The sequence below is a fragment of the Primulina eburnea genome, chromosome 4 (genome assembly GCF_022965805.1).
Source record: "Primulina eburnea isolate SZY01 chromosome 4, ASM2296580v1, whole genome shotgun sequence".
In the NCBI taxonomy this organism is placed as follows: Eukaryota; Viridiplantae; Streptophyta; class Magnoliopsida; order Lamiales; family Gesneriaceae; genus Primulina; species Primulina eburnea.
Genome location: NC_133104.1, coordinates 23049099 through 23076165, shown reverse-complemented (window position 1 = coordinate 23076165; position 27067 = coordinate 23049099). Strand labels below are relative to the sequence as shown.

At 39.0% G+C, this 27067-nt stretch overlaps 2 protein-coding genes across 2 annotated transcripts in view; one reads left to right on the top strand and one right to left on the bottom strand.

Moving 5' to 3' along the window:
- The first annotated feature begins 5116 nt into the window (after window positions 1-5116).
- Window positions 5117-5563, top strand: LOC140830125 (uncharacterized). Its single transcript, XM_073193406.1, has one exon. It carries the CDS (start codon window positions 5117-5119, stop codon window positions 5561-5563), a length of 447 nt encoding a protein of 148 aa, XP_073049507.1.
- Window positions 5564-12797: 7234 nt separating this feature from the next.
- Window positions 12798-27067, bottom strand: part of LOC140829797 (uncharacterized) — a 69879-nt gene continuing 55609 nt past the window's right edge. The window contains exon 3 of the mRNA XM_073193089.1: window positions 12798-12990. Coding sequence (XP_073049190.1) covers window positions 12966-12990 — 25 coding nt within the window. The 3' untranslated portion in view covers window positions 12798-12965. The remainder of the gene's footprint in view (window positions 12991-27067) is intronic.

Here is a 27067-nt window from a genome sequence, read left to right as displayed (position 1 = left end):
TGGGGTGAGAGATGATATGGGTTTGTTGATTTTGTTGGTTTTATGGATTAATTGACATGGGTTTTTTGTTATTGAGATGTTATTGGTTCAATATATGGTTTATTGTTGTAGGATTGCTATCAAGAGATTAGATACAAGGTTTCAAGTGGTTGTAAGTGGAATTTCATTCTTGTGCTCACATGATAATATATGTATGATGTTTGAAATGGTTTTAATGTGCTATTCGCTTCATTTGATTCATATTACTACTATATAGATATCAATCCAATACAGAGAAAAGAGAAATGCCATCTTATTGTTATGTTATTGCTATATTATTCATGTTTCAAGAGTTGATGGTATTTATTGATTTCAAAGCCATGTTTTTAGAGTATGATATGTACATTGCTATGTAAGAGTTCCACTTGCTGAGTTTTATACTCATTTCAGTTATTCATGTGATGCAGATCAGAGCGACGGGCCGGGACGTTGATTGTGGGCCGGAGTCATATGCATATATAGAGGGAAGGAAGAAGGCCATTTTGAGGGCATTTTTTGACATGATCATACAAATGATATTTTGTATTTTAGTTGTATCATTTCATTGATCATGTATATGCAATTGTTTGTAAACGTTTTTATGTCATGAAATTTTAATCCTTCCTCCCTTCAAAGAAAATTTTAATTTCCGCTGCTACTTTTGGAAAGGGAGAAATTTTTGGAAACTAAATTTTCGGCTGTTTGACAACGGAGTGCTTAATCGAATGAACAAATTGATCAAGGAATTGAACAAATATACTCAAACTGACATTTGCCGTAACTGAAGATTAATGCACAAGTTAACGAAGGCAACTAAACCAACTCAACTGAATCTACGCAGACAACTGACTTATCAGTTGAAAACTGATAAGTTGCTACTTTCAGCAGTGAGCTTATCGGCTATTACCTATCAGCTGATCCTTCAGCAGTACACATCAACGAAAAGGACGTTCAACTGACAATAGTACAAAAGCAGACTGCAATAGATAGTGGTAACGCCGCAATACAGCTACAGTGTACGAATGTCAGAAAAATGTTGAAATGGCAAACCAGCAGATAAAAAGATTCAAATATCATTTAATATTACCTTTAAAGGGAAGCCTATAAATAGAAGAGAGGAAGCAGTTGAAAAAGCACTGAGCTACTATTTCATTAAGCTTGTTGTTACCCTGCTGAAAGTACTGCTTAAATTCAAAAATAAAAAGCTCACGCTTATCGCACTTATTCGTAGCAATCAAGGCTACTCTTTCGAGCTTGAAACCACAACGTTATCATTGAAAAACTCGATCTTGTAAAAGATTAGTTGTACTAAATTCAGTTGTATATTGTGAAGCATTTTATAAACTAAGAGTTTCAGTCTTGGCAGTGTTAAGTCCAAACTGAAGTGGATCTGTACAAACTTTTGTATCGTTCAAAGTCTTTTAGTGAATATCTTATCCTTGTGATAGAATGGTGACGTAGGAGTGTTTGAAATATCCGAACATCCGTAAAATCTTTTGTTCTTATTTCAGTTTTTATTCTATCTATCAGTCAGTTTTATTCCACACTTTATTGTTAACTTAGTGATATTGACCGACAGGATTCCAAGTATCAATTTATCACTAAACTGAACTCAACTTTCAAAAAGATTCAAAAAGTTGAGAGCGTTAATTCAAACCCCTTCTCTAAACACTCTCTTATAACCAAATATCTGATCCTATAAAAAACCAAACACTGATAAAATTTACATCTCGACGTATAAAATCACCTCAAAACACCTAATTTTCAAAAATAATAAAAAGCATCACCTTTAATTTAATCTTGGTCTCGGTTCCTCGATCATAACTTGAATAACCTTTTAAAAATACATTTTAATGTAACCTTGTAGAAAAATAGTTTTAAACATGTAAATATGCATAATATAATTAATTCATGCAATTAAAAAAATTAATTGAAATACAAGAGAATTTAATAGATTGCATGCATGTGGTTTACGTGACCTTAAAATTTTCGAGGCATTACAATCTTCCCCCCTTAAATTGAATTTCGTCCTCGAAATTCGTTTATCCTCGATAATCAAAAGTTTAAAATTAGTTCTAGTACCTCAATAATCCACGCTTCCGTTGTGATACTATGATAAAACTTATGTTCTAGAATGGTCTTACGTCTCCTTGATCATAATTAATTTTACCTACTAAATTCTTATTTTGCGAATTGCAACTTAAAAAGACACATGATGAATTAATGATATATTATTATAACCTCGAATTTCAACTTTTCTTACAATTCTCAATATTGAAATATGGATGACCATACTTATCGTACATTACTTTCCTTATTTTATATCTAAAATGTCCATAAACTTATCATATTTCTGCCTTAAAATCTCAAACGCATCCACTAACGTTTAGATCTTTCAAGCCTAATATCGACTCATCCTTGAAAACCCTTGATTAACATTCTTTATAGCATTATAACCAAAATATCTCAATGTTCCAAATTTTTCTAAAAATCTAAATCATCTTAAATTCTTATCATTTAAACAATTCAATTCTCACTTATTGCTAAACTAGTCCCCAAATTCTTTAACTATTGCAAAATCATTTCTTAATTTACTCAATAATTATCCAATTGGTCCTAAATTTCGAAAATCTTACTATTAACCTTTAAGTTCTCGGCATTCTTAATTTCCTCCTACGGGTTTCCCGAAACATAAATTTCGATAATTTTAAACTTATTTACACAAAAATCAATTTCCTATAACCAATATTACCTTTCATCAAACTTAAAATCCCAATTTATATATTTTCTTACTTCCAAAGATAATCGCAGTATTCGAATCATTATTATTTATGAGTAATTCCTAAAAATTAATTCAACTGGTAACTACGAATCATAAATATTTTCTTAGAAAATCTATGTGTCCCAAAAGTATTCAGAATATTCACGATTAACTAATGAGCCAAAAAGTAGAACGTCAATAATAAACCCAAAAATCAACATAGTCCAATTCCACCACAAAGCCAACATACGTTGAAATCACATTATTTCTTATTTCATTTGTATCACGTATAAAGTTCTAAAGCATATAAATCATGTATTATCACAAAGCTATTAAACATGTGACGTGACCATATAATTCATTTTATTATGCATGTAATAACATATAATTCATATAAAGCATGTAAACTTACAGATTGATGCTTGACGATTGAGCTTCCCGGCACTGATGGCACAACCCTTTACAGAACCATTGCTCTGATACCAACTGAGACGTCTGCTATTCGTTTTCTTAAAAAGCACTAGAAATTTTTTTTCCCTCCTTAGTCTCCATAATTTTAAATATACATATATATATATATATATATACTATAAAATACCTTGACGTCATTTTGAAAATAAAACCACCATTTAAAAATCCAAAGTAAAATAGTTTAAATCATAAAATCATCAAATGTTTTACCAACCTAAAAACATTATTTGAAAAGTATAGACTTTACAATAACCTCTCAAAAACCACTCATAAAATAAATAAAAGTCATAAAATATCTTTAACATACTTAAAATCATAAATCATAAACTAGTGCAGAAACTAGCGTCGGTCCTTGGGTTATGTGCATTTTCAGTCCAGCAAAGTCAACCATCAAGACCTCCATAAACATTATTATCACAATCACCTGCATCAATCACACCTAGTGAGTCTAAAGACTCAACACACCAAAATCTTGGTAACAAGTACTACATATAAAGATCATATAAAACAGTGAAAATAATTGTACTTAAAATATCGTTTTCATGAAGATGCATAAACTTTAACCATCAACGTTTCCAAAAACCTTTTCATGATGAATAAACTTTAATCATAAATATTTTCATAAACATTTTCATGTCATCTTCAAAATATTCATATACGTATTATCATCAACGTATTTGTTAGACTTAATTTAATTGTGGTGATAAGAGTCAAAACCAGTAGGTTGTGATAGCTAAAACCAGAAGACTATATAAAAGCAGAAGCTCTCGTATCGCGTCAACAAAAGCAATACTCTTCGAGTACTTATCAGCTTAGAAAAACCAGAAGTAGAACGTAGCTTTATAAGCAGAACTTAGCTTAAGCAGAAGTAACTTAACGTCTTTTACTTAATCATTACTATTTTAAATGTTACCGTTATTTTACCTAGTACTTACATTAATTTTACCATTAATGTTGTACCAAGACATTTAATACGCCTTACCAGTTTTTGTATAATGCAAAGACTGATTATTCTGAAAGATTTCTGCCGGACTTTTTTTTTAGGTGATAAAGCTGATTCTATCAGAAGTCAAAAGAAGCCGTTTTTTTTTGCGTTGGAATCAAACTTTCAATATATAAGAAGATTGATCCTTTATAGAAAACAACGTTATTATCATTATCAATGCAACGATTATTTCAACGTGAGTTTTGAGCTTTCATCAACTACTTATCTTCAAGTTCAACATACAGAAAAGCAGCACACACTTTATTATCAATATCCGATCTTCTGAGACCATTTTGTGTTGTTACTCTTTCGTAACTCTCTTCAAGCTAAACACTTTACTATATCATTGAGATGAGTTTGTAAACTGGAAAAGAGCCATTTCCAGAACTTTGTTGTATTCGTTTTTACGGAGTTGTGTAACTAAGAGTTTCAGTAGACTAAAGGTAAGCCCTACTGAAGTGGGTGTATACAAGTGTTGTAGTGTAATATCCAAAGTCTTTTAGTGATATTTCTGGAAACAGAAGAAGGCGAGACGTAGAAGATTTTAGCTTCGAACTTCCAGAAACAACCATTGTAAAACTGCCTACTGTTTTATTATTTCTCAACGTACTCCATTGGATCGTTTCCGCACTTATTGTGATCTACTGGACTTACATTCGAACAAGACCATCTATAATCTCTAACAGGATTCTAGCACCCTTTGCAAAATCATCAACCATAGGAAAGAGTTTATTCACCTCCCCCCTCTAAACTCCTTATCGATCACCAACAAGTGGTATCAGAGAAGATTTTTATTGTTCTAAATATTTACAACAGATATGTCACAATTCAGAAAAGTACCGATGTTCTCAAAAGAAGATTTGGATGACTGGAAAATCCGAATGCAAGCTCATCTTGTAGCACAAGACGATGCCATGTGGTTTGTCATCACAGATGGTCCCTTGAAAATTTTAAAGCCAAATACAACTATTGATGTTACTGAGGGGGCACTACAAATGGTTGAGAAACACAGAAGTGAATGGACTAGCGAGGACAAAAAGAAATCCAATCTAGACAATGTTGCAAAGGACATACTCTACAAAAGACTTGATAAGAACACCTTCAGCAAGATTCAGATGTGTTGTACTGGAAAAAAGATTTCTGAAAAACTCATCCATATCTGTGAAGGAAATGAACAGACAAAGGAGAATAAGTTTTCTGTAGCAATGCAGAAATTTGAAAATCTCAAAATGAAAACTGGAGAAACTCTTAGCGAGTTTTATGAACATTTCAGCAGCTTGGTAAATGAGTTAGCAGCTTTGGGAAAGAATATGGCAACAGAGAAATAACACTCAAAGTTATGAGAGCTTCACCTAGAGAATGAGATGTAAAAACTATGGCTATGAGAGTATCTAAAGATCTGAACAAGTTAGAACAACACAACTTTTTTGCAGACTTAAAAGCCTATGATTTTGAACTCGAAGTGAAAAGTGGAGAAGAGCCCTCATAAAATCCACCTACCAAGGCTCTTAATGTTACTGCTGCAGTTGTTCCAAGTGCATCACCTGCTACTGCCATTGAAAGCACATATGAAAAGACTGCTGAACAGATCAGCTACGATGAAATGTCTTTGTTTGTGAAGAAATTTTCCAGATTCATGGAGAAAAATCACTGAGCTTACTAGGGTCCTAACCGAAACTTTAAGAAGGATTCACCACCTTGTGACATGGCGTGTTTCAAATGTGGAAAAGTCAGGCATTTCATCGCTGATTGCCCTAAGCCAAAGAAGGATTATGAAAAGAAAAAGGAATACAGGAGGATGAAAAGAAATCCATAAGAGATCGCAAAGCGATGATTGCAGAAGAAAGAAAATCAAAATGGGTGTATTCTAGTTCTGAGTATTCTGACTCAGAAAATCATTCCAGTGATAGCGTACAGCAGAGATCAAATGTCTCATGGCAGACACTGAATCAACCTCGACATCTGGAGAGGTATTTGACTTTCACTCTAATGAATTTACACGAACTGATTTGGTTAAAGCACTACATGGCATGGTTGAAGAGTACTCGAGACTTTCTCAATCATTCGAGGAAGTTAAGATTGAAAATCAAAACGTAAAGGATTAGGTCAGTAAGTTCATTTGTTTGCAAGAAAATAGCTGCAATGATTTAAAAGTTAAGATGAGTAGATTAAGAACTGAGAATGACACGGTGAATGCAGATTACATGACGATGAAGTCTGAGAATCAGAAGCTATCTATTCTGGTAAATGCATGAAACAAGTCTTCTGTTTCACTAGAGAAGATGCAAGAATTGCAGAAACAATCTGGAGACACGAGTGGTCTCGGATTCAGCAATACTGAAAGCACTTCTGAAACCAGTACTAAGCCAGAACTGGATATAAGCAAAGGGAAATACATTTGTTTTGCTAAATCCAGTGTGGTATATGAACTAGTAGTACCAATTGTTCGAGTTGAAAGGACTGTAGATCAGACGAACAGAATGAAGCAATATGGTCTGGGCTATGTTTAACCCCAAATGAAGAGTTCAACAGAGTTCTGGATACAGTATAGGATTCAACTCAGGAACACAACCATCGATGAAGGTTAGAAACAACCAGTACTATAATTCTAGACATGTTCAGAAGAGATACAGACCAGACAACAAAAACAGAAGGGAAGAACAGCATTCGAAGATGCATTCTGTAAGAGATAACAGACCTTCTGTTGCACACACCTCTGTGGATAACCGAAGTACAAGGTCACCTAAAATTGTACAAATGTGGGTTCCTAAAGGACTGATAATTCTTGGACCCAAATAGATTGGGTACCAATTACTAAAACTTGTGTTTGCAGGAACATGAGAGGAAGCCAAGATCAGTAGCTCCACATGGTATCTGGACAGTGGAGGTTCCAGACATATGACCGGACAAAAGAGCCTACTCTCAGAAATAATGAGTTGTACTGGACCAAAGATAACTTTTGGGGACAACTCAAAAGGTAAAACTGTGGGTAAGAGTAAGATTATCCATGGTAACATTACCATAAATGACTTTCTCTTGGTTGAAAATCTATGTTACAATTTTATTAGCATTAGTCAAATGTGTGATAACGGTTACTCTGTAGCTTTTCAGAAGCACTCGTGTTGGAAACTAGATTATGGAGTTTGACAAAACATGAATCAATCGATTAACAAAATATGAATCAACTGATACGCGCAAGCAAATTCGGCAACTGAACTTATCAAATGAAATCAACTGATACAATGATACAGAGTAAACTGATCAGTTGGAACTGATCAGTTAAAACATTCAGCCGAATGCCTTAAAGTCTCTCAACTGAAGATGTCTCGGGAAAGAACAAAGAAGACATAACATATTACAAGAGCGCCGCACAACAACCAAGACTACTTAAAACAATGCATTCCGGACAAAGCAATTAAGACGCCGAATTACAATAAATGAAGCAAACAATATCGAAGGAATAATCAAGTGGAAACCAACGGATACAAAGATTCAAATTTATCTCAAGATTATCGTTGGAAAAGAAGAGTATAAATATGGCAGAAGAAAAAGAAGAAGCAACGATACACCATTCAAAAGTTGCTATTACTCTGTCAAAATCTCAGCTCACTCTTACTTGCTTTATTCGTAGCAATCAAGGCTACAAGTTGAGCAAACTAGCACTCTGTAATATTTTTTAATTCAATAGTGCTAAGATCAGTTACGCACAGAGATCATTTTGTAATACTAAGAGTTTCAGTTGAGGCAGTGGGTAAGTCCTAACTGAAGTGGGTCTGTACAAGTGTTGTATTGGATCAAAGTCTTTTAGTGGAAATCCTATCCTTGTGATAGAAGGGGTGACGTAGGAGTAATTGAATTCTCCGAACATCCAGAAACAATCCTTGTGTATTTTATTTCAGTTCTGTATTCTATCTGTCAGTCAGTTACCTTCCGCAACTACCTCAGTTTAACTGATTGATATTGACCAACAAGATTCTGAGAATCAGTTTTTCACCAAACTGAACTCAAAAATTCGAAAAAACCAATATTAATTGAGAGTGTTTATTCAACCACCCCCCTTCTAAACACTCTTGACACGTCAATCGATCCTATCAATTCGTGCACAGTTAAAGATACTGATGAGTTTACTGTATTAATGGGAAAGAGAGAAGGCAACACTTACAAAGTATCGTGGAACATAGATGATATTAATGTTCTCCCACACTTCTGTGACTGCTTCCATCTCCTAACATCTAAAAGGAAACCAAAATCAACTTCTAAATCTATAAAATAAAATTACTAATGTCCCAGAAATCTTTGCATGCTCTGATACCACCAAATGTAGCGCCTTTACCCGAGCCACTACTAAACAAACTAATAAACATGCAACATTAAACTTAAAAAAAACAATTAAACAGCAGAAACCAAATACTTAATCATCATACAACCCAAATGAAAACAGAACACTAACAACAGTATTAAACATTAATACAACCATAACGAAAACATGACTCTGAACGAGAAAACGTTAAACCACAGAAAACCTCCACTGGATCACCACCGAAAACCAAACTGCTCTAGCCACTGCCCTGGTCGTCCGAACCGTCCAACCTAAGACCTGCCCCGTGGAATGGGGTGCCCAAGATGAAAACAAAGACATGAGCGACAATCGCCTAATATGAGAATGTAGGAGTATACAAACTGATATGATGCATGATGCATGCAAAATGCAATATGCTCGGATATCAAAGATCAAGTCAAGAATCTAATGCTCAGTCTAGAGGCACCTGTGTGTGTAGTCTCTGATCTGCCCTAGGCATGTTTTGGCTCACACACTCATCATCAAGACGTGGACCTACAATGTCCAGGTCATCAGAGCCCGCGGGTCCCGTCGGACACTGTAGCTCTAGATGCGCCATCGTCCACAATACAGAATAGGGCTGAGCGGCCCCAACAAACGAGTTATATCTCAAAAGATATCAGGCTCAACATGATATGTCATGCATAATATGCTAAGCAGTAAAACATGTATCTTGCAACAGATACATATGCAGCATATAAGTGTGTATACTGCACTTGGATATCTCAGTCAGTACATTACGTATCTCACTAAAACAATCAACAGAATGCTCTGAACATAGACAATATCAACATAATGAAATCACTATCAAACCAGATCAAACATGTCACAAGTTCTCCCTAATGATCCTTAAATCACTATCTATGGATTTATGATTATACCTGCGTCCGTCGTCAGCTTGCTGATGATGTCTCGATCTCATATCACCGACCCCTCTTCGAGTCGACACTAGCTCCGAAACTTCCCGACCAAAGTGCACTAGAAACTGGCTAGAAAACCTAAGGGATATGACCAGAACTCTCTCTGAAGAATGCGGTGAAGGAAACAAAAGAATCCGGCTTCTATTTATAGGCTGCATCCGAACTATTTCAGAAAATCCGAACCAATCTTATCTGCCACATGTCAGAATCTCATTTGTCTAGTTGGATTTCTCGAGATAATGTAATCTGAAGTAGATCGGTTATCCTTTTTAAATTCGGTGAATCCCAACAGCTTGATCCCGAATTATCAATTCCTTAATACTTAATTAACAACTCATTAATTATCTCTTAATTAATACTTCATTAAAACAAGGATTCGGGTCATTACACCATGTTGAGCACAAAATCAGTAAATGGTAATTCATTTTTTCCTCCATGATCACTTCTTAGCACCTTAATTTTTTTGCTAAGTTGGTTTTCAACTTCACTCTTATAGTAGACAAATTTCTCAATTGCTTCATAACAAAATTTTGTGTTATCGTCAACAAAAGTAATAAAATATTTATTTCCACCACGTGTTTCACACATTTTAAATAACATATATCACTGTGAATTAGATCAATTGGTTTACTATTTCTTTCAATTGTTCGAAAAGATGATCTCGTTAGTTTTCTCTCAACACAAGTTTCACATTTGTGTTGTTTATCAATTTGGAATACAGCAATGCTTTTCATGTTAATTAGTCTACGAATTGTATCATAATTAACGTGTCCAAGTCTACGATGCCACAAACAATAAGATTCAAGCAAGTAAGCAAAAGTATTAACTTTATTAATCACATGCTAAATAGCAATTACATTGAGTTTAAACAAACCATCGGTAACATATCCTTTGCCAACAAACATTTCCCGTTTTGACAAACCAACTTTATCTTACTCAAAAACAATGTGGAAACCATGCTGGTTAAGAAGCGACCCTCACACAAAGTTCTTACAGATGTCTGGCACATACAACGCATTGTTAAGAGTCAGCTCTTTTCTAGAAGTCATTTTAAGAACAACCTTTCCTTGACCCTTGATCTCAGAAGTAGCGGAATTTTCCATCAACAATTTTTACCCATTCTTGGATTCCTCGATATTTGCAAACATTTCCTTGCCAGAGCAAACATGGTGAGTAACAGTAGTGTCAATCCACCATTCTCTTGGGTTTGAACCCACCATATTAATTTCAGAGATTATAGCACATAGATTTATGTCTGAAACCTCTTGAGATATTTTTTCCACCACATTCACCTCTCGGTTTCTCTTTGGTTTCTTACATTCAGATGCCGTGTGACCCATGCCATCATAGTTATAGCATTTTCCAGAGAACTTCTTCTTTGACATGCCTCCCTTGGGTACCAAGTTCAAACTTTTGTTGGAGGAGGAAAATGTTCTCCTTTTCGAGCTTTGACCATGCTCGACATCATTCGTTTTGGCAGCAACAAGAGAAAACAATTGTCTTTTGGAACTCTTGTTATCTTTCTCGAAGCGAAGTCGAACAATGAGCTCTACAACATTCATCTCCTTGAGCTTGTGTTTCAAATAATTTTTTAAATCCTTCCAAACTGACGGCATCTTCTCAACAATAGCAGCCACTTGAAAAAATTCGCTCAAAGTCATCCCCTCTTGTGAATCTTGTGAATAATCACTTAGAGTTCTTGAACTTGGCTGATAAACGGATTTGAATCCACCATTTTAAAATCCAGAAAGAGGCCTACAAGAAACTTATTGGCCCTGACATCCTCGGTTTTGTACTTTCTGTCAAGGGATTCCCATAACCTTTAGTTTTTTTCTTTTTGCACAAGACATTGTAGAGAGAATTGGCCAATCCATTCAGTACATAGTTTCGGCATAAGAAATTAGAATGGTTCCACGCCTCTACATCATTGACAGATTCAACATCTCCCTCACCCTCTTTGAGTTAGGAGCATCTTCAGACAAGAATCTGACCAGGTTCAACATCGGGAAGTAGAACAACATATTCTACTGCCACCTTTTGAAGTTCACATCAGTGAATTTCTCAGGTTTTTCGCCATGGCTAGCTGGCACAGCAACAACAGTAGCCGCACATGGGGTAAGTTGAGGCGTCACAGTGGCGTGAGAGACAACAGAACCAGTTTCCCTCAACAATTTTGTTTCAGAAGCCATATCTGAAATTAAGAACGTAAAGAGTATTTGTTTTAAGATTGTTGCACAATATATCCAAAGACAAAGTACAGAAAAATCTTTCTAAAGAAACCAGTTTACAATATTGTGAAGAAAATATATTAGAGACCAAACCGAATCCTATACGAAATATTGTGTCCTTAAAACAGATTTGTCCCCTCCAGTATGTGATTCAAGAATGAACTTGGACGTCTGTTCCTAGGATACAATAGAACAAAGAGCAGTAACCTAGCACGAGGCACTATTACAGTTAACTGAAATGTACCTAAACTTATCACAAGGTAGAGCAGAGGAGCAATAGTAGAAACAAAGAAGAGAGCCGAACGAAAATAAAGGAAAGTGTGTTGTGTGTTGAAGGACTTGAAGATACCTCAATATATTGGCACTCGGGCTGCATATGCGCACAGTCACTGAGTGGCCATCCGAAAGGCCAGAGGTTGGTCAACTGGAGCACCAACAGTTGGCCATCCGAAAGGCCAAAAGTCAGTCCAGCAGGAGCACCAACAGGAAGATCATGTGGAGAGTCAGGCAGATGGAATATCATCCAAAATTGAATTTTCGAAAATAAAAATAGCCAAAGCCGGGTGGGCTTTTTTCCTTGATCGAACCGATATTCGACGCACCAAGGTCGCGCTCGTAAGTTTCCTTTTCTATTGCAAATCAGTCCCATGATTTGCACCCCTTGCACCGACGTGCGCGAGAGAGAGCATCTTTACCAATCATTCGTACACCTTCAAAAACTGTAACTCAATATAAGCTCACTCATGTTATTATTATTTTCCTATGTTGGACATTCTCATCTACTTATCAAGGCCATATTTGTCCAATATTCCATTCAAATGAATGAGCCAAATAGGCCAAAATTCTCTAAGTCCAACACTATTCAGATCACATAAAATATCTTCACCCTTATGCGAGCGGTGAATGCCTGACTCCAATGCATAGATTTCTACATATTTCGAAACTATACCCAACCTCATCACCTGATTATCATCAATAGAGTCGGTAAATATAACAAAGTTCATGCTAGTATGTAGAGCATCCAAGTTATCCTAGGTCAAAGGAATAATAGCATATAACCATAACCGCAAACTATTCCACTCGAAAAGTGATAACCACTTGAAAATTCCGAGGGAGGGCTGTTTAGTGCATCATCAAATGATCACATATTTGTAAGAATGGGCATCTCTAAGTCATTACTAATGAAACATGACGTTTACATCACAAATATTAGTCTCAAGCTCAAGAGAACTTTATCCTGATTTTACGCAGTTGAATCGACTAGGAACCTGTTTCGAATATCCAATACGTTTGTTAATGAGTTTCATGATCTTATGTTGAGAGGCATACCTCATGGTTCTTTTTGTATATTCAAGGACTCTGATAAAATCAGTTAGGAGGATAATCGTTGAGCTCTAATAGCTCGGTTCTTGAAATAATGAACACCGATGAATTAGATCGAGTTTGGTGTTCAAACAAAGCGGAAGACACTCTAAATAATTCTTTGTAGAAACCAACTAAATATTTTGTAAAGCATTAAAATTATATGCAAGTTGAATGAGTAAAAAAAATTTGGTTGAAGTATTTTATCAAACAATTGGTATGCAATATTTCGGTATTTGAAGAACACATAAAATACTTCAACGATGCATCTTTAAAACTATGAAAATGGTAAGTAAATGCAATAAACAAATAGACAAAAATTTGTTTATGGATTTTCAGAGACTTCAAATGCTCTTACGTCATCCCTTCTTCTCCTTGGGAAAGATCCACTAGAAGACTTTGATTTATACAACATTTTGTACAAACCCATTTCAACTTAGGACTTATCTCTTGCCTAATTGAAACTCCTAGCACTCAAGATTGCAGGCAGCACATCAAAATCAGCATATTGTTTAATATCTCATATGAAAAGACTACAAACACATGGTTTTAAGTGTTTATGTGAAGACTCACTCAACTAATATTTGAATTTCAACTCTCTTATATTTGTGTAAGTGATTCTGTGTGAGAAAAATTTCCTTTACAATGTACGTCTCAAATGTATCCTCACACAAGGGCTTGTACTCTCAACTAGCTAATTTCTTCATGCTAATTGTCCATGCTTTGAATCATCTTCAAAAGTTTTTGTTTGAGCTTTAAGACGTTGTATTTATAGGTTCCAACAATGATATGTATGCTAGATACAAGAATATGACCATTTGAAAATTTTATATACTGTTTCTGAAATTGCAATGGTCAAATTCGTCTTGCTGGAAATTTTCCCGAGTGGTCAACTCTGGTCAATTGTTTCAGTTCAACTAGTCTGGTTCAGTTTCAGCTGGTCCGGTTCAGTTCAGTTCCGGTTTGGTTCAGTTCAAATGATTTGGTTCAGTTCAAATTCAGCTTGTGTAATTAAATCACCCTAGCTGATTTCAGGTTGTGCAGAACCAGTAGCTTCATCGTCATTTATCAACATCTTAAGATTCAATTCAATCTTTGAATTCCGAATATTATTTGTAGATCGTCGTCTTATTTTTCAAACACATATTGAATCGCTTCATTTCAGTAACCCTGAGAAATATGAACAAACACAGCAACTGCTCATACCGGACTGACTGTTGTTTTCGTGTAATCACTTTCGTAATTCAGCGATCAGTTAGACCTTGATAACATCCGATTTTTCCCGATGTTAAATACGACATGTTCCAAATGGAGTTTTCTGATTAGTGGCGGGTTGTCATTTCAATCACCGAGCTGAGAGATATCATCAAAATACTGAAGTTCGCCATAAATTCAGTTTGGCTAAATTCAGTTTCAGTTTGCTTCTTTTTTTTTCAAATTCACACATGAGAAAATATGTTAAAAATACAATAACAAGTTTTGTTAACATCAAAATAAAGATTGCGAACATGAAATGTTCCTGATACCCCGCAATGATGCGGATCTTGGGTAGTGCTCGGGTCAGGAGAATGGAGTATTCCCGGGTCAACCTTCCCAGGATGACTCGGGCCATGGAGCCGGTCCGTGGAACACCGGGGAAGTCACCTGCCCGGCCTATTGGATACCTCGACTATCTTATAATTTCCCGAGAAGCATCCTACCCGAGCCACCTCGATATGAGTGAAGCATTTAATGGTGCTGACTTGATAGAGTATGCACAGCCAACCTATCTCTTACAATAACATAAATGGTTGACAAAATCTAGTGGGCTGGATGTGACTAGTATGAGATTTGACATGTCAGAACAATAGGGTATAATCAGCCACCCTACTACAATTAATACTCACACAAAAAACGAAGCCATCATTGCATCTTCTACTATAAATACCAGGTTCTTTGCTTCCGTTTATTCTCTATTCAGATATTAATTCATACATTGAATGCTCTCATTTATTGATCATTTACTCTCCACTCCTCACACCAATTTCACAGCCATAACTTGGTTACATTGGTTTTCTTGCTTGAATTCCTTGCTGACTGAAGCATCGGAGTGATCACGCCAGACACCCCTCCGGCGCTCATTCACGTGGTTCTTTTCTTGTTCGCAGATCTCTCTAATTTATCAGGGAGGCAAGAAGTTCAGTCCAGACGTCCAACTCATATTTCTTTCAACATTTTGATAGAAAATCCGGCAGAGTGCCCGACCCGACTCACCCCATTTCGCCCGGGTTGCATCATTGGCGCCGCCTGTGGGAAATTTGAGTTCTAAGGCGTTGATATGGCTCCTACCAGAAGAAAAAATCAAGAAACCTCCCGGATCCAGGAAGAGAACAACACTCATCTTTCTGGTGCAGGTGGCCCCCCACCTAATAGCCCTCAGCCCACCATCCATTTAACACCCGAGGAGTTGACCAAAATCGTAACTGATGCTGTCAAGACAGCCATGGAAAAGCAAGCCACCACCCATCATTCTAGTCACCCCAAACAGCAACGTGAGCAGCCGCAGGAGGAAGAGAGGAGGGAGGAGGAGAGAGAGTCAAGTGTGTGTTCTAAGTCTCCTACTGTGGCGGAGGAATTGGAAGAATTGAGGAAGAATGTGAAGGCGTTAGAAGGACAGGTCAGTTCTAAAAGTAGTGCTCAAGTTGTAAAGGGCTGTCTATTCTCTGACATAATTGTCCGAGAACCACTGCCCGAGCACTTCAAATCAGCCAAGATCAAAGATTATGATGGGAGTTCTGACCCCGAGGAGCATCTGGCTCGTTTTGAAAGTATGGCCATGTTGCATTGCTATGGAGACCAGATCAAGTGTAAACTGTTTTTAACTACCCTGGTCGACTCTGCACAGAGGTGATTCGAAGGGCTGGAACCGCAGAACATTCTTTGTTTTGAAGACTTTCAAAAGGTATTCTTGCATCAATTCAGCAGCAGCAAGAAGTACAAGACGACTGCCTTCAGTCTATTTGAAGTAAGGCAGGGTCAAGATGAAACTTTGAGAGCTTACATCAAGCGATTCAATTGGGTAGCTCTGGAGGTTCCCGCATGTGCTCCAGAGACGAAAGTCACAGCTTTCATGCAAGGATTGTGTGACGGAGATTTTTTCCGATCCCTGACCAAGAAATTGCCCGGAGACTTCGAGATCTCTTGTCTCGGGCAGAGAAATACATAAACATAGAGGAAGCGAAAATCAGAAGAGAGAAGCTTTGAAAAGAGCCAGAAGAGACCAGGTGGTCAAGCCCGAGGAGAGAGCTCACAAGAAAAACGGTCCGGGGCATTTCTCTCATGTACCTCCGAGAATTGCCCGGGATCGAGAAATTCAGAAATGCAGCTCAGACATAGCCCCGCTTCCCAGTGCAATGTCGAGGACACCAAGACCAGAGAAAAGAGGGTTTTGTACCCTTCACAAAGAGTATTCTCACAACACCAATGAGTGTCGATTACTAAGGAAGGAGTCGAGTAGGCGTCCTACATCGGCATCTCATCCTTCTCGAGATAAGTCTAGACAACCACCTTGGTTGTCTCGACGCCTTGGACCTAATATTCCCTAGAAGTCATCAAATATCCCGAGTGGAAGTAGCAGGAGAGCAGAAGGGAGCTCCCGAGAATAAAGGAATAGACAGACAGAGAGGAGAGAAATAAAGATGATTTCATAAGGGTCGACAGATGGTGATTCTAAAAAAAGCTTGACAACTCATTTCATTGATTCCTTTCCTTATCCAAATTTTTGGTAGATAATCCCTCAACTTTTAATCCTCAATAATTAAACAATTAAGCAATTTCTTCCTTGCATTTGAATGATAAAAATCGGCCATACACCCTAGAATATCAACCTCAAAATCTTTGATATCATTCTCATTTCCATATCTCACAAATTCAAAGATAGAAAGATTATTTGCTCCCTTTATCTTGCAACATTTCCTTCATCCCCTAGACTCATTCCTCCCCTCCATTATTTCGAAATTTCAGAGCATAAACTTGAGAGAAAATTTGTGAACAAGCCATAGAAAATTAAGAGAGAAAATGTGAGAAGCGAAGCACTCCGTCTCCTCTGCGCCGCGTCGTCGTTTCGTTTGTTTTTCGTTCAAAAACAAACCAAGGCATGTCTATATTTCTTTCACTCCTCTATCAATCCATATTAGTATTTTGTTTACATCATACTCATGATTTTATAATGCAAAAACCGATATACATCAAGGAATTTAAAAAAAAAAGATGCGGATTTTCGGCCCCTTTCCTTGTGCTCCTCACGGGTTTGGCTTGTTTTGATCGTTTCAGGTGTTGGCTCGTGTCCAGGATCCCAAGGCTGCTCCTAGGCATGTACTAGGATGTATTGGGATCACGTTGGTCCAATAGTCGAGTCCCATTCACGCTGGAATTACGAAAAAGGACAGCAACTCTTCCTTTATGCCATTTGAGTCTCGATTTTTATTGTTGCTGTCAAGGGAGAAAGTTCCTGATCTTGGCCGCCCTAGGGGCCTATAGCCATGGTTAGAACACCTCATTATCATGTCTAAGACGTGACCAAGTTGCCTTTTCTAGGCTTGGTCCAAGGTGGAATCGGTTTTCAAATAAAAGAAATAAGAACAGCCCCTCGGCCCTTCATCTTACTGAATGTGTAGTTTCGATTTATGGGTGTTGGTGTTGATCTCGGTTGGCTCTTTAGCCCTTAGCCACGGTTCAACCATACCCCTTGATTCCTAGATCATGCCATGGTCAATCAAATGGCCACTGGAAAGGTCCACGACAGCAAACGAAGAAAATTACCCCACGCACGCCGGTTGCCTCTCGGGTGGGAGTTTCGATTGAGTTCTGGTGTGTTTCGAATTGGGGCTGGCCAAGGGCCCTTAGCCATGGTTCAAACCATACCCTAGGATGTTGGTAAGAGCCTCTGGTTTGTGGTTCATGCCCCAATGGCCGGTAGTCTTGAAAACGACGCAAGGAAACGAAAGCGCTATTGTTGTATTTTGTTGACAGCAAGTGGTGGTTCGGTTCAAAGGCTCGTTTGAGTTCTTGGTTGGCTTTTAGCCCATGGCCTTGGACTGGATTGTACCTCATCATGTTAGGAAGGTCACGTTTTTGGCGGTTTTTGATTCGGTTAAGTTTAGAGGTCGTACGAGAATTTACGGTGCGATGTGCCAAATTGACTCTCGAAAGAGCGTTTCATGTTTTGGCCTCCATTCACCTAAATTTCGACTTGTATTATTTTTGGAGCCTTATTTCATCATTTTAGGTGTATCTTAATCATGTCTAAATGATGGTTCGGTGTTGGTTCGGGTTGGCACGGAGTCATGATTAAATACTAAGTCAATGGACGTAATTGTCTCGTTTATGGATTCAATTACAAAGTTTGGTCAAGTAAAATCATTTGCATATTTTTCATGTTAGATTTAAGTCGCAGCGAGCCTGGGAACGATCCAACCCATGTGGTAAAATAATGCAGGATATTTAATTATGCCATTTAATTATATTACGTGCACAAAAATATAAAATATTCATTTTTGAGATTTATTTGATATTGCTTGTGGCCACTTCCCTATCATGGGATTATTGCATCACCCGGTGATCACTTATCAGTTCAGTTCAGTTCAGTTCCACCCAGTATACTGTGGCATTAGTCTGATCAAACGATTATTACTTCACCCGGTGGTCACTTACCGGTCCAGTTCAGTTCAGGGGCCACTTGCGTAGAACATATTTTCAACAGAAAATTATTATTACATGTTATTTCATAACAGGGCTCCAAGGAGCAAATATTTCACTTATGATTTTCCGTTCAATTATGCACGTATTATAATTACTCATGACATGATATATTTACGTTACTCCAGACTCATGACATTTTTACCTTGCATGCAATTTTATTATTTATTTACTCGTTATTTACGATATATGCATGCTGAGTCTTTAGACTCACTGACTTGATTTTTGTAGGTACTGATAAGGTCGGGATCGAGGACGGGGACCAGTGAGCCATCTAGGGTCAGCAGTAGTGGAACCCGAGGACCTCATTTTCAGCATTTACCTTTCTTATGCTCAAATATTTTATCTATCGTTGGATTATTTTAAATTGTTAGTTTGCGAACGATAAATTCTTCCGCTACTATTTTGAATATTAAACTTTATCTATCAGTTGAACTATGGATGAAACATTTTAATTATTTAATGAGGAATTTTAATTATTTAATAAGAAAATTTTAAAATTTTCTGCAAATTTTCAAACACGAATTTTCGGGCCTTTATAGCTGGTATCAAACCCTATGTTCTTGTAAAAGGTTGTACTACTACTGACCACGAGAAGCTAATGAAGTCACGTCTTCTGTCTGTAAGTTTTACATTTACGCATTTTATTTAAAGCATTAATTATTTAACAACATGTTTTTATGAAATATTTTATGTCCAAATTTTTATTGTTCAGTATTTAAATTTTAATAAATTATGGAATTATGCATGTTGGTTACGTATGGGTTGTGTATGGAACAGTATTCCCCCCAGACGCATTCTCGACGCACTAGAAATGATGAGCCTCGCCAAGAGGACGGTGAGGAGCAGAACAGGAGAGGCAGGGACCTCCACCCCCTCCACTTGACATGAATGTCCAGATGCTAGCTGGGATGATTCAATTCTTCGCTCAGTTTGCTGGGAACAATGTTGGAGCATCCAGGCCGACAGGGCCCGAGGGTGTCTATGAGAGATTCATGAAGATGCGTCCTAAGGAGTTTTCAGGGACGAAGGACCCCATGATTGCCAAGGGCTGGATCAAGTCCCTCGAGGTTATCTTCGAGTTAATGGAGCTTGGAGATGCGGACCGAGTTCGTTGTGACACATATCTGTTCGGAGGAGATGCCCGCTTATGGTGGGAAGGAGCGTCAGTATCCCTGAACTTGGCTACGCTGAGCTGAACATGCTTCACGGAGGTATTTTACTTCAAATATTTTACTGACGAAGTGCGTTCCACGTTGACCAGGGATTTCATGACCCTGAGTCAGGGAGATCTGACTGTTACGAAGTTCATCCGTAAGTTTGATAGGGGCTGCCATTTTGTGCCCCTGATCGCGAACGATGCCGGTGCCAAGTTGAGACACTTTCAAGATGGTCTCCGGCCGATCTTGCGCCGTGATGTTAGGGTGGCTGGCCCTGCTACTTATGATGTTGCCGTCTTCAGAGCTCTAGCTGCTGAGCAGGACTAGCGTGACATTGAGAGGGATCACCAGGGGAAGCGACCGATTCCAGTACCACATCATCCTCCTCCTCCTCAGCAGCAGCATCATAATAAGAGGCCTTTTCACGGCCCGCCTAAAAACAGAGGTCAACAGCAGCAGCAGCGGGGACGCTCAGCCTCGAAGAATTTTGAGCATCCAGTCTGCCCTAAGTGCACACGCCGCCATGCCGGAGCGTGTATGTATGGCTCAGGGAAGTGTTACAATTGTGGTAGTCCAGACCACTTGCTGCCGCAGTGCCCTAAGAGGAATCCGCCTACTCAAGGCAGAGTGTTTGCTCTTCATGCTAAGGAGACGAACCCGGAGACCATGCTTATGACAGGTACCTTTACGCTTTAAGTTTATATTTGGGGTTTAATGTTTTAGGTTAAGATTTTGAACATAGAATTGCAGTAGGATTGCATGCTCTACTCAGTATTATTTTCAGGAATTTAGTTTAGAAGAACTCTGGCCTTTGCATGTCTATAGGTTAGTTCTTGTGATTATTGGGTTCAGCTTGATATTCCAACCTTTCAGGGAGAATTTGTATATCTGGTTCTGCTACGAAAGCCTTGAAAGATTCAGGGGCTATTCACTCGTTTATTTCGGAGGTCTTTGCTAATTTCCTCAAGGTCAAGATCGTGGGGCTAGACATAGCCTATTCAATAGTATTGCCTTCTGGAGAAGAGATGACAGCTACCAATGTGATCCGAGACATAGATCTTGAGCTTCATGGCAACCTCGTTTATGCGGATCTGATCGTGTTGCCGATGTCGGAGTTTGATATCATACTAGGGATGGATTGGCTATTGCGGAACAGAGTTTTGATCGACTTTCAGCGGAGATCCGTTCTAGTCCGACCGCCTGGGATGACACAGTTCTTATTTGAGCCAGGCAGGTTCTTTTCTTTACCGCGCATTATTTCGTATGTCAAGGCTAGGAAGCTCATGCATAGAAGGTGCCGGGCGTTTATAGCAACTTTTATATATGTCCTCGAGGCACCCAGTCAGTCAGCCGCAGATGTTCCGATTGTTAGAGAATTCTTAGACGTTTTTCCCAAGGACGTCTCTGGTATGCCATCCGAGAAAGAGGTGGAGTTTTCTATTGAGCTTATGCCAGGTACAGCTCCGATATCAAAAGTGCCGTACCGATTAGCGCCGACAGAGATGGCAGAACTTAAGAAGCAGATTCAGGAACTTCTGGATAAGGAGTTCACTCGCCCGAGTTTTTGATCATGGGGCGCGCCAGTCTTATTTGTGAAGAAGAAGGATGGCTCTATGTGGCTTTGCATTGATTACCGGGAGTTGAACAGGGTTACAGTGAAGAACAAATACCTACTTCCGAGGATTAAGGATTTGTTTGACCAGTTGCAGGAAGCTTCGATATTCTCCAAGATAGATCTACGTTCCGGTTATCACCAGTCGAGGGTGAAAGATGCTGACATTTCTAAGACTGCTTTTAGGACTCGTTATGGCCACTACGAGTTCCTTGTGATGTCGTTCGGTCTGACGAATGCGCCAGCGATCTTCATGGATTTCATGAATCGCGTATTTCAGCCGTATCTTGACCAGTTTGTGATAGTATTCATAGACTACCTTCTCGTCTACTCCAAGAATCAAGAGTATCACAGCAGACATCTGACCAAAGTGTTGCAGACCTTGCAGAAACATAAGTTATTCGCACAGTTCAGTAAGTGCGAATTCTGGTTAGAGAAGGTGGCATTCTTAGGCCATATTGTTTCTAGCAGCGGTATTGAGGTAGACCCAGCGAAGGTTGCAGCAGTCAGAGATAGGGTTGTGCCACAGAATGCATCAGAGATCCGCAGTTTTCTTGGACTAGCCGGATATTATCGGAAGTTCATTAAGGGATTATCTTCTATTGCCGTTCCACTCACATCATTGACCAAGAAGAATGTGAAATTTGTGTGGAGCGATGAATGTCAGAAGATCTTCGATACTTTGAAGCAAGCTCTTATCTCAGCACCAGTTTTGGCCATGCCGTCATGACCCGGTGAGTTTGTCCTGTATACCGATGCTTTGAAGCTCGGTTTAGGAGCAGTGTTGATGCAACATGGGAAGGTTATAGCATATGCTTCTCGACAGCTGAAAACTCATGAGAAGAATTACCCTACCAATGATCTAGAGTTGGCCGCCGTAGATTTTGCCTTGAAGATTTGGAGGCATTATTTGTATGGAGAGAAGTGCCAGATCTTTACCGACCACAAGAGCCTCAATTATTTCTTTACGTAGAAGGAGCTGAACATGCGTCAGAGGAGTTGGTTGGAGCTTGTGAAAGATTATGACTGCGACATTAGCTACCACCCGGGTAAATCTAATGTAGTTGCGGATGCATTGAGCAGGAAAGTCGCAGTGATGCCCCATTTGACAGTTTTGAGAACTCTTCAGACTGAGATGCAGAGGTTTGGTCTAGAGACTTATTCTCGAGGTAGAGTTCCCCGTCTATCTACCTTGACTATTCAGTCCTCTCTTCTAGATCATATTCACAATGGCCAGTCAGCAGATGAGCAGTTGGCAAAGTGGAAGCAGAGAGATGAGGCCAAGGGCAGTGTCTTGTATACAGTGAGCGACGGTATAGGGAGATATCGAGACAGGATGTGGGTTCCTAGCAGTGATTCTCTCCGGGCAGATATTCTATCAGAGACCCACATGTCGTCGTACTCTATCCATCCAAGGAGTACAAAGATGTACAAAGATTTGCAGTTATTGTATTGGTGGCCGGGAATGAAGAAGGACATCAGACGGTTTGTATCCGAGTGTCTCACTTGCCAGTTAGTGAAAACGGAGCATTAGAGACCCGCATGTTTGCTCAAGCCTCTCCCCATTCCCGAGTGGAAGTGGGAGAATGTTACCATGGACTTCGTGACCGGTTTGCCGAAGTCAGTCAGAGGATCAAATGCTATCTGGGTGATTTTAGATCGTCTTACCAAATCAGCTCACTTCTTGCCTATTAAGACAACTTTCATCATGATTGTATATCCAAGAGATAGTCCGACTGCAGGGCATTCCCGTTTCTATTGTGTCTGACAGAGAGCCCAGATTCACTTCCTCGTTTTGGAAGAGTTTGCATTCGACCATGGGAACGAAGTTGCTGTTTAGCACAGCTTTCCATCCGCAGACAGATGGGCAGTCAGAGCGAGTTATTCAGATTTTGGAGGATCTTCTCCGTGCTTGTGTCAATGATTTCTCAGGGAGTTGGGAGTCGAACTTGCCATTAGTGGAGTTCACCTATAACAACAGCTTTCAGTTGTCTATAGGAATGGCTCCGTTTGAAGCATTGTATGGCCGTAAGTGTAGATCTTTCGTTCATTGGGATGAAGTAGGGGAGATATCAGAGTTGGGTCCAGAGATTATTCAACAGGCTGCCGATGTAGTAGTCATGATCCGTGATAGGATGAGGACAGCTCAGAGTCAATAGAAAAGCTATGCAGATCAGAGGAGGAGAGATTTAGAGTTTGCTGTTGGCGACCATGTCTTTGTGAAAGTAGCACCTATGAAGGGTGTCATGCGATTTGGCAAGAAAGGAAAGCTCAGTCCGAGAATCATTGGACCATTTGAGATCCTCGACAGAGTTGGGACGCTAGCTTATCGTGTGGCCCTTCCGCCGAATCTGGCCGGAGTACACAATGTGTTCCACGTCTCTATGCTGAGGAAATATATGGCAAATCCTTCGCATGTCTTGAACTTTGAGCCATTGCAGCTTACTCCGAACCTGTCTTATAAGGAGAGACCGGTGCAGATCTTAGACAGACAGAAGTAGAAGCTTCGGAACAAGCTGGTTAAGTGAGTGAAAGTCAAGTGGCTCAACCATTCAGAGCAGAAAGCTACGTGGGAGTCTGAGCCGGAGATGAGGAATCGGTATCCCGAGTTATTCGGTGAGTTTTCATTTCGAAGACGGAATTTATTTTAAGGGGGGAGGGTTGTAGAACCCGTAAATCAGACTATGTATAAGCCATGCATAATTTCTAGTATTTAAACTAAAATGATTATTATTGCATGAGTATTTAAATTCTTTTCTTTAAATTTATTTATTTCACGTAGTAGTTTAGTTGCTACCTTTTCAGTTAAATAAGTGAGGCCAGACTGGAGTTGGAGTAAAGAGATAAATTTTAATATTAAGAAAACATTCCTAAAATGTAATAGCCTATCCCGGTGTACGGTACGGTTTAAGTTTCGTATGTTATTGGGTTATTTGGTTTAGATGTTAAGAGTTGTGTTTATTGGTTTTAGTATTGTTGGTTATTATTGTTTTGTGGTGTTGTTGCTAGTGGTTGTTGGTAGATGTTTAGTATCAGCGTTTCGGTTCGATTTTAGTTGCTTAAGAGTTTGTTTTGGCCATGACATTACCGCACCCGCGGTCCTTGCAGCAGCGCACCCGCGGTCTTGATTGCAACATTTTGTGTAGAAATGCCGTAGACACACCGCACCCGCGGTGTATTGGTACCACACCCGCGGTGAAGGCACCGCACCCGCGGTAAAGTTAGGACCGCACCCGCGGTCGTCATTTTCAGAATTTTGGTTGTGATGCCGTGAGCTTAGCGCACCCGCGGTAGAGGTAATAGCGCACCCGCGGTCGCGCACAACAGAAACGTGTTTCGAGATTTTAAGTGATATATTGGATAAGTTGGTTCACTTTACTCATTTCCTTTCTTCCCATTTTCGATTTCTCTCCTTAAATACTAGGGTTTCCCTTATTTCTTTAATTTCCTACCTTTGATTCTTGCATCTTGGTGGTTAATTGTTGAGAGATCAAGGTTCTACTTGGTGCTAGGAAGCTAAGGTAAGCTTTTGGTGTTGTTTATTCTTGGTTTTGGAGGAGATGTGATTTGGGTTTGTTGATATTGTTGGTTTTATGGATTCATTGACATGGGTTTTTGGTTATTGAGATGTTGATGGTGTATATTATGGTTTATTGTTGTAGGATTTCAACCAAGAGTATAGATTGGAGGTTTCATGTGGTTGTAAGTGGAATTTCATTCTTGTGCTCACATGATAATATATGTATGGTATTTCAATGGTTTTAATGTGTTATTCCCTTCATTTGATTCATGTTTATGTATTGATACACTTGTTATATATATTGGAGGCATTTTATGTCTCAATTATTGAAAAAGGGAATACAAGAGAAAAGAGTTTACAAAGTGTTTGTTTAAATGACAAAGAGAGAATTCAAATTGATTTATGGATTGATAGATACATAGTCAGAGATTGCATGCAATTAGTTGATCAACGACCATAGGCTTATATCCCTCAGAGTTATCGATTTATATCGATGGGATATAGGTATAGAGACAGAGATACTATTGATATCAATCCACCAGAGAAAATAGAAATACCATCTCATTTTATGCGATTGCTATATTATTAATGTTTCAGAGTTGATGGTATTTATTGATTTCAAAGTTATGTTTTACAGAGTATGTTATAGTCATTGCTATGTAAGAGTTCCACTTGCTGAGTTTTATACCCACTTTAGTTTATTCATGTGATGCAGATAAGAGCGACGAACCAGGAAGATGATTGTGGGCCGGAGTCATATGCATACCAAGTTGGAAGGAAGATGATTATTTTGTTGGTATTTTGGACATGATCATAGGAATGATATTTTGTATTTTTGTTATATCATTTGAATGATCATGTAATTACTTTTGATTATCAATGTTTTATGGAAATGTAATTTGAAACCTCCTTCCTTTTGAAAGAAAATTTTAAATTCCGATGTATTTTCTCAAATTGGGTCGAGGTGTCACATTTAGTGGTATCAGAGCACCGTTCTTCGGACCAATGCATATGACTTCGTCTACTTTCAACTGTCCGGGTATGTCTTCTTCTACATCTATTCATTGTTATCTATTGATTTACTTTTTGTGAGCACATTGTAGAGTATGCCTCCTAAGAGGAAAGCTGTAGAGGGTGAGGATAGTTCTTCCTCTAGTGTTTTCGATGAGTTCGGCAAGCTGTTGAAAGAGCAAGCCAAGGTTCATAGTGAGCAGATCCAGCAGTTGCTTCGTATGCAAGGTGCAGGCCAAGGTAGAGGTCAAGTTGCCCAAGCAGTTGGTACCGATGGCATCTTTACTGCTTTCAAGAGGATGGATCCACCGGAATTTGCAGGTAGCACTGATCCGTTGGTGGCCGTAGAGTGGATCAAGCCACTCGAGGCTATCTTTGATCATCTCAACTACGAGGACAAGGACAGAATCAGTTGTGCAGTCTTCATGCTGGTCAAGGCTGCACGTATTTGGTGGAATGCGACCAAGGTTAGTGTTGATCTACCGGCATTGAAGTGGCAAGAGTTCACCGATCTTTTCTATGACAAGTACTTCGCAGACGCACTTAGAGCGAGGAAGGTGACGGAGTTCTTGGAGCTTCGACAAGGGGGTATGGACGTTGGTGAGTATATTCTCAAATTCGAGGAGGGCTGCCTTTTTGCCCCGTACATTGATTCTAGCGACAAGGACAAAGGTGCTCATTTCATTCGAGGCCTTAGAGCGGAGATTCGGAGGGATATCAACATGTCGAATGCTGTGACGTTCAAGGAAATTGTGTCTAAGGCATTGTTGGCTGAGCAAGACGAGAAAGACATTGCTAGGGAGAGGCAGGCGAGGCATCAGGCCATTGCTCAGAGGGGACAGGGTTCTAGTCAGCGAGGTAAAGATCGTTTCAAGGGGAAAGGCAAGTTAGAGTTGAGTCCTAAACCACCTGCAGTCCCATTTGATCCTGAGAAGCCTTTGTGT